Here is a 9,253-nt window from a genome sequence, read left to right as displayed (position 1 = left end):
CCCTCCAAGCCAACTGACTGTGGCACCCCTTGTGGGTCCCACCCCTTGCAGCTCAGACCTGGAAATAAAACGGATAAATATCATTAAAATAAACAAACAATTAATTTAATAATAAACAAATAATTGAGATAGAGAGAAAGAGACTGCGTGTACACGAGTCACGAGAGAGAGAGAGAGAGAGAGAGAGAGAGATTTCTTTCTCTCTCTCATAATGGACGGACCGAGAGTTGAAAACGCCACCCACTTATAGCACCTGGGGCTTTAGTTCCCCATCCTCCTCCTCCCCTGCTCTTCGTCTTCCTTCGCCACCAAGATTCCTTCAGTGTGATTTTTGTGATGATGGATACGGCGCCCTGGCTACAGGTCATTACCCTAGCGTCATCTTATACATATATGCTTTTAGTTGTGTTCTCTATTTGTACTTTTTTTGTTTTCATCAGAATTTGCGCTACTTAAAGCTTGTTGGTGATCAAGATCTTGGTCATGGAATTCACAGTCACTTCATTCTTAATTTGTTGGTCCAAAGATCTCTCTAGATCTCTCTACTTTTCCTTTGTTAGTTTGTTTAAGATCTTTATAATCGATATCTGAAACTCTATCCTATGTACGATTTTGAAAAGACTTTAAGAGAGAGAGAGCTGTTCTTTTTCCAAACCACAAACCACACTGTTTTTTTTCTTTTCTTTTTTACACAAATGGAGAAAAAATCAGGATTGTTTTTCTCTTTATTGTGATGTGCTGGTGAAATTGTTTACAAATTGATGCAGGAGATGGGGCTAGGAACAAAGCCCATGGAGGAGATGGTGGGAGATTGGGCTACATGCTCATCAAGGCCAATGTTGGAAAGAAAAGTGAGGCCTCAGAAGGAGCAAGCCATGAATTGCCCAAGGTGCAGCTCCACCAACACCAAATTCTGCTACTACAACAACTACAGCCTCTCCCAGCCACGCTACTTCTGCAAGACCTGCAGGAGGTACTGGACAGAAGGTGGGTCTCTAAGAAACGTGCCTGTTGGTGGGGGCTCCAGAAAGAACAAGAGATCAATTTCCAACAGACTGTCCGATCTCACTGCCCCTATCTCTTTGTACCCCTCCTCCAAACCAAAGGCCTATGATGGGAATGACCTCAACTTGGCATTCCCAAGCCCACATGACTACCAATCTCACCTCACAGGTCTGCCTTCTTCTGATATTGTTGATTATGAGAACCCTTCTTCTTCTTCTCTCTCAGCTTTGGATTTGATAAGGAATGGGCTTGCCACAAGAAGTTTGAGCACTTTCATGCCTACCCAAGATTCAAACCTTTACGGCGCTGCTGGTTTGGGTTTGCATGATTTTAGGAGCAACCTGCCTGTTGATAGGTTCAGCGGCTATGGGAATTTGCAAGGCATTCAAGAGAGTGGCAGGTTGGGTTTCCCTTTTGAGGATCTGAAGCAAGCTTTTCATGCGGATTTGGATCACAATGCAAGCCAAGGAGGAGGAGCATCAGCATACTGGAATGACAATTTTGGAGGAGCATCGTGGTCCCAAGTCCCAAATTATGGCCTTTAGAGAGTTCTATATTGACTTTGTCATGATCATGTTGATGGCGGTCATGGTCATGGTCATGATGGTGGTGATTAATATGGGTATGGTGATGAATGGTATTAACAATAAATAGGAAAAAGTGTCTCCTATTTTTATTTTTATTTTTTCTTTTTTTTTAATTAACATTTGAAGCTTCTTTTAGGTTGGCTTCTTACGTTGTTTCTTGGCCATAGTGGTTTTTGGGTATCTTAAGATTAGGCGAGTTAAAGGTTGACATTGCCCAGTTTTTTTTGTTTCAAGGCAAGAATATTTAGATCCTTCATGATGGAATTTAGAAGTTGCTCTTAAAGAAGGGTAAAAAGAAAGGGAAAAGAAAAAATGAAAGAAGGTAGTACATGGTGGTGGTCAGGGAATAATATGTTTGTACCCAATATGTAATAGTTTGCATTTGTTTGTTTGTTTTTGAAGAGTTTATTGAAGGGAATATGGTCTCTCTCTCTCTCTCTAGTTTGCTCTTCCCAACAAGGACAAATGCAGCTTGAATGATGCGCTATGTGAAGAACAGTCACGGGTTGATCCACAAATGATGGTAAACTCGACGATACAAAACTTATCGTGAAGAGGTAAAAATAAAAAACCTTTTAACGTGGTTCAGCTTCAGTCTACATCCACGATACTCCACTCTCTTTAACTGTTTTTTTGAGAGGGAGGTTACATTTTTAATAGTGATAGATTGTTTCAACCCGTGATTCTTTCAATCTGTTAGAACCCCATATTTCTGGCTGATAAGGATTACAAAGGTTATTTGTTTCCTTAGTCATCTTGATCCCATATATAGATCTTATCTTCCTCATTTTCAAATGTGCAATCTTTCCCAATGATCGAGCTTATCCATTTAGATTGAGGCGGCTTGTAGATAGATATTGACACAATTTTTTTTAGATGGATTTGGATGCTGTTGATTTGGATATAGACTTGAATCACTTGGTGGACCTGCTTCAACACGTCCTCTCAAGCTAATCTTCTTATTTATGAAATTGCAGAATATTGGTCCTCTCAGGGTTTCTATGAGGATATCTGCCAATTGCCCTTGAGAAAGAACAAACTTGACTTTAATTTCTTGCTTAGCTATTTTTTCTCAGACAAAGTGAAAATCCACTCCTATATGCTTGGTCCTAGCATGGAAAATGAGATTTGCAGACAAATAGGTATGGAAAATGAGATTTGCAGACAAATAGGTAGCTCTGTGATTGTCACACCATATAACTGGTGGTTTATGTTCATGAATCCAAGTTCTCACATTAGCTATTGTAGCCATAGTAATTCTGACATCCTCCCGATAATGCCTTTCCTACGGAATCATTTGTTGCTTGGAGGACTTTCATGATAACAAATTCATCCCAAGATAGGTTAAATATCCATTTGTGAATCTTTGATGGTTTCAGTTATGGTTCCATCTACATGTTTCTTGATTTTGTATACTCACTTGCACTCGACAACATTAGACGATTTCTCTGGTGGAACAAGAGTCCAAGTGTTATCCATCTAAGAGCCTCATATTCTTCTACAATGGCTTGACGCCATTTTGATTTGTTGAGAACTTGGTTGAAATCAATAGGTTCATTTTCTTGAACCAACTGACTGAGCAGACTAAACCAGAAATAATAAGGTGATGAATTTATAGATCTATGTCTTAAGGTTCCATCCTAAGACCAAGTTTCGGCCATGGATAGGCTGATCAAGCACATCAACGTGCAGCTCATGACTAACAACAATATCGTGTGGGATTTCAAAAATTTGTTCATTATTCTCTATAACTTCCCCGCCTTGATTTTCAGCACCGTGATCTACAACATTATTGTGCTCAGACTCAGGGTGACTAAACTGATTACCATACTCAAGAGAATACAAGACAACCAACCGAGCATCATGATGGGTCTTATACTATCGGGTTTAGCTGACTCTTGCTGATGTTTCATAACACAATCCATGATTTGTGACTCATTGTTTAACCATCTCGTCACTTCCTCGCTAGTAACATGAGTTCGGGGTTCAACATACATAAAATTTGTTTAATCAAACTTCACATGCTGTGAAATATAGGTTTCTTTTAGAAACCGCATCAAAGCATAAAAAACTTTTATATGAAGTTTCAACACCAATAAAAATGCATGCCTTTGACTTAGGATTCAACTTTAAGTTGTTATAAGAAACAAGATAAGGAAGCATGTGCATCCAAAGATTCTCAAATAGTCATAACTGGACCATTTTTTAAGGAGCAGTTCCTGTGGTATCTTACTCTTGGTATTGGGGTTCAACAAACGATTAATCAAGTGAACAACATATTAAAAGCATCCACCCAAAATTCAAAACCTAACGAGGCATAAAAGAGCAAACATAAACCACTTTCTGTCACATGCCTATGTTTCCTTTTCATAATACTATTTTGTTGTGATGTGTGTGGGCCGGATAACCATTTTCAGATTTCGGAATGATTTAAGTATTCACCAAAATCCTTATTGACGAATTCTCCTCCCCCATTACTATGAAAAAATTTGACCGAGTGTCCCATTTGTTTTTCTACTATTTTTTGAAAATTTGAAAACTGTTTAAAGCATCTGACTTCTTTATTAAAAGAAAACAACCAGGAAAATTTAGAAAAATCATCAACCAGAAGAAAATAATACATGTACCCTTCTCTTGATGGAACTGGAGCTGGCCCCAAAAGATCTGCATATATGATCTATAGAGGAGTATTAGAGACATATTTGGATCTGTTGAAAGGAATCTTATGCATTTTTTCAACCATACACGTAGAACATACTATCACCAATAAAATTTAAATTGTTATTTTGCTACAAAAGAGATAATGTCTTATGTCTAGGATCACTACAAGAAAACCATGGATTAGTGACAGACACTATCCATCGCTAATCTATTTAGCGATGGATTAGAGATGGATAGCGTCCATCACAAATTTCTGGTCGTTAATTAGTGACAGAACTTATTTGTCGCTACTTTCGTCGCCAATTTGTGACAGATTAACGACGCACATGATCCGTCGTGAGTCCGTTGCTAAATAAATATAGATTTGGTTTTACGATGGATATTATCCGTCGCTAAATTTAAAAAAAAATAAAATAAAAAATCGCTCTCTGCCGAGCGGTATTCTAGCAGCAATAGGCCAGACTTATACCGCACCACACAGGCGTTGCAAAGGGTCTTAGACCTGAGCATCCCGGTCCGCCACTGCGAGGTCTTCTACACATAACTGGCGCGCTCTTCGGCGCCCTCTCGACCTGGTTCCTCGCTTGTCTGGCCCAGCCAGCCACTGCAAAGAAAAGCAAAAGTCGTATCTCATCCATAACGAAAATATGCAAAGAAAACCAAGGAAACACAAGCTTCGCTTAACTTACCCGATCAAAAATCACTCAAAAGTGAAGCGCATTCCGATAAAAAAGACGTTGAAGATCTGACGAAGACGAAATAGAGTGAGATCAAGCTTTTCTGGAAAAGGAGACAATGACAACAATGATGATGATGATGATGATACAGCTGGACATCATAATAGAAAAGAAGCTAGCATGTGAAGCGCAACTGCAGATTGCCCGTTATTCTGGTGAGAGTTCTCCCATCCGGTAGACCTCGGCGACCTCAGATTCCGATCGTCACCTGCAAGGCTTCTCGGGGAAGCTGGACGATCTGAAAGAGAAGCACGCCATCTGGCGCTTTAATCGATCAACTTTTGGGCCGATTCAAATTTTACATGGGGAGAGATAAATTTTTGTGCCCTAGATGAATCAGTTTAAATCGAAAAATAGCAACGGATTAGAAATGAAAAAATTCTCTCGCTAATTCTCTTGCTAATTAGCGACAAATTAGCAACAGAATAATTTCCTCATTAATTTTGTCGCTAATTAGCATTTTTCTTGTAATGTTTGGCGACAGAAAAATATCGTCGCTAATCCGTCGCAACTTAGCGATGAAAAACATTTCGTCGCTAAGTTGCAACAGAGTTTGAGATATAATTTTTCTGTTGCGAATCTGTCACTAATTAGCGATGTATTCGCAAAAAAATTTTTCCGTCGCTAATTTCACAAATATTTCGAATGTTAGCAACAAAGAGTTTTTTCTCGCTAATCCGTTGCAAATTTGCGATAAAAAAATCTATTACAAATTTTATCGCTAATTAACATTTTTCTTGTAGTGGATGATCTAATCTAGCATACAAAACTTGAGAAGAAGAAAAAGAAATTTTTGTTGCATATGCCATATTCATCAGATTGTGGTGTTCTTGTGCGTCGGCCACATATACATTCTTGCCTTAATCGGACCGCTTTGAATTATTCTTTCTTTTTGGTAATCCTTCACATAAAAATCGTGAGGATGAAATTCAAAAAAATATTTTTGATCATTAGCAAACTGAGAGACTGATATCAAATTTTTCTTAGTACTAGGGATATATAACACATTTTTTAAGAGCAAATAGTCATTCTTAGAGGGTAAGAGAACATTATTGATGCCTGATATAGAAAGATTGTTATCATTGGCCACCATTATCCCATCTGTGCCATGATATTCATCTTTGTTGGTCAAATTTTCATTCTCTATTGTCATATGGTGTGAAGCTCCACTCTCGGGATACCAATTAAAATCAGTTATATTATTCAAAGCTATAGCCGCAAAGCCTTGAAAATATCGTAACATTGTTGGGGCAGTATGGTTTCTTTTTCTACAGAATTGACAAATGACTTGAGATTCACTACGATTTGAATCATTTGCTTTATCATGCTGACTACCATCATTTTGATAGAAATTTTGGTTTTCGTGATCGAAATTTCTATTTCGGCCACGACCACAACCACAACCACAATACAAATTTTGGTCAATGACAGGTGACATAGGGGCTAAAAGTTAAAGCCTTTTCTCTTGATTTAGAAGCATTTCATAAATATTAATAAAACTAGGAAGGGGAGTCATAGTGGTGATTGTAGTCACAAAACTCTTATACTCAGATGACAAACCATTTAGAGTATAGCTAACAAGATCATTATCAGACACATTTTCCTCAACAATGCACAGAGAATCTGCTAAAAACTTGATCTCATTCAAGTAATCGACCATGAGTTTATCATTTTTCTTGATAGTTTTTAAATCTCGCTTAATATCTGTAGGCTTGAATGAGAAGCGTGTGAACGTTCCAAGGCAACCCAGACCTCACGAAGAGTAGGTATACCAATGATTGGAGAAAGCATACTCACATACCGTTGCCATGATCCAGCTTAGAGCAATCTGGTCTACTCTTTTCCACACGACCTATTCTGGAATTGGAAGTTGAGTGGTCTTAGTATGAATGACCTGATCAGGGCTTGAGACATCACATCCACATATTTGATCGGGTCTTGAGAGTACATGACAGACTCGATCTGAGACTCCTGAGCAGGGGCTTGAGACATCCCATCCACATATTTGATCAGGTCTTGAGAGTACATGACCAACTCAATCTGAGACTTCTACAAGCGGTAGTTATTTCGATCGAGTTTGATAGAAACCGAAGATGAGAGGGCATTTCATTGAATAGCCTGATTCGAAATCAAAGACCCTGATGATGACGAAGAAGATGCCATTCGCTCTTATACCATGAATGGATGAGAACAGTCATCGGTCGATCCACAAATGATAGTAAACTGGATGATACACAAAACTTATCTTGAAGAGATAAAAAGAAAAAAAAACTTTTAACGTGGTTCGGCTTCAGCCTACAACCACAATACCCCACTCTCTTAACTGTTTTCTTGAGAGGAAGGTTTCCTTTTTTAATAGTAATAGATTGTTACAACTCATTGGAGATTGTATCTATTCGTTAGAACCCCATGTTTCTTGCTGATAAGGATTACAAAGGTTATTTGTTTCCTTACTCATTTTGATCCCATAGATCTTATCTTCCTCATTTTCAATGTGCAATCTTTCCCAATGATCGAGCTTATCCCTTTAGATTGAGGCTGCTTGTAGATAGACATGCATTGACACATTTCATTTCTGAGATGGATCTGGATCTCGTTAATTCAGATCTGGACTTGAATCACCTGGTGCTGGACCTGCTTCAGCACTATGGAGGGTTGACGTTTCTTTGAGGTTCCCCTGGTTTTGAAGCTGCAAGAAAATTTGGCTTATTGAGTCCTTGACCTCATGGGTTGTATAGTAGACGAGGGCAGATCATGTGCAACGTGATTGCACACTTTTGGTGTGCTGCTACACTTGATCACCCCTCATCTGTTGCTGGGCCCTACAGCTGACGGACTTTATTCCCAAGATGGTGGGTGACCTAAAGATAGTAGGTGATCAGGTGCAGCAGAACACAAAGTGTGCAACCACATTGCATATGATTCTCCCTAGTGATAACTCTCATTCCATTCATTCATCCATATCACCATAAAGCAATGTACTTTGAGCGTGGTTCATCAAAAATTTGATTAGATTTTGCAACTTGGATCCACCGACATCATACAAAATCCAGAAGTTTTTTTTTTTTTAAAAGGCAAGCTAGGGTTAGGCAAACCCCTACCAGATACAACTATACCATTGGGTTTTGAACCTGCAACGTCCCAACAAAAGGTGACGTGCACTAGCTAATCCTACCAGACAAGAGGAGCCCCCGTTGGTAATCCTGAAGTTTGATGGGAATCACTCGGTCCCTCTGGAAAGGAAAATAATGAACTTGACATGTCACATGCTCACATGTACAAGACCTATCTTCCAAATCCTCATCGTATGGTGTCAAGCCTTTTATCCATTTAATTAGCCCCAAGGGGATTGGCCTAGTGAGTTCCTTGCATTATCAAGAATAAGAGTACCATGCCCCCTTACCACAAGCTGGTATCCCATGTGGTAAGCAGGGTCCTGTGCCAAGCTGAAGGCCCAGGTTCGAATCCTTTTGCCACATGGGTCATGGGGCTTAAGAGATATCTGTAGGGTCTGCCTGACCCAGCTTGCCTGTCAGGTAAAAACAGAGTATCATAACCCTTGCGTATGCGAGAACAAATTCTTTTTTAAAGATGGGATCAGGTCAGAGTGAGCTCTAGCAATAATACCATCATAGCTCCTTTTGGATGCCATTGATCTCAAGATGAACGGCATCCAAACGTGTATGCATAAGATGCCCACCACTTAGATGGCCCTACTTTTTTTTTTCCAACGTCGTTTGTGTTTCAGATGAACGGCATCTGAATGGTTTAAAATGATTGGTTTTAAAATGAACGACATCCATGGCACCTCTGATGGTATTATCCTCTCTCTCTCTCTCAACATTATATTTCTTTATTGAACGAGTCCGATTTTGCGTTATTTTATGTGTCAAACAAGCCTAGTTTGGTGTCTTGAATTGTCAGGCCACCATCGAGTGTTTACTTCTGGGCAGACCCACAAACATTCCCCTCGATAGGCGAGCCATAGAATTATTCGTCTTCACATGGTCCTTCATATTTTAGGGTTTCCTCCCTGTGATGAGCCATGTGATCATTCCTCCTATATGAAAAGGCAGAGAGTAAACAAATAAAAAGGCTAGGAAGCATATAAAGTAACCTGAGAGTCCTAAAAATTCGCTGGGAACCAAACATCTTAACGGTTCAAGTCATATTCCTCAACTAAATTTAATCATGTTACTTTTTTTTTTTTTTTATCATGGGTGAGTAATTTTCTTCGGCTTAGAGGGTGTTGTGTGTTCTCCC

The 9,253-nt window shown here is 39.2% G+C and overlaps 1 protein-coding gene across 1 annotated transcript; it reads left to right on the top strand.

Moving 5' to 3' along the window:
• The first annotated feature begins 254 nt into the window (after window positions 1-254).
• LOC149833069 (dof zinc finger protein 1-like) lies at window positions 255-1,983 on the top strand. Its single transcript, XM_090012698.1, has 2 exons — window positions 255-363; window positions 768-1,983. The coding sequence occupies exons 1-2, from the start codon at window positions 337-339 to the stop codon at window positions 1,548-1,550; spliced, it is 810 nt and encodes a 269-aa protein (XP_089868824.1). The 5' UTR covers window positions 255-336; the 3' UTR covers window positions 1,551-1,983.
• Window positions 1,984-9,253: the final 7,270 nt, after the last annotated feature.

This window comes from Nuphar pumila, chromosome 7 (assembly GCF_984573655.1).
Source record: "Nuphar pumila chromosome 7, dmNupPumi1.hap1.1, whole genome shotgun sequence".
NCBI lineage: Eukaryota > Viridiplantae > Streptophyta > Magnoliopsida > Nymphaeales > Nymphaeaceae > Nuphar > Nuphar pumila.
Note: the sequence above shows the minus strand (reverse complement) of the source record. Positions and strands in the feature narration are given on the sequence as shown.

Bases quoted from the DNA above. Each gene is read 5' to 3' on its own strand.
- LOC149833069 (XM_090012698.1), top strand. From the start codon at position 337: ATGATGGATACGGCGCCCTGGCTACAG. The intron at 364-767 runs GTCATTACCCTA...AAATTGATGCAG, and splicing joins ATACGGCGCCCTGGCTACAG to GAGATGGGGCTAGGAACAAA.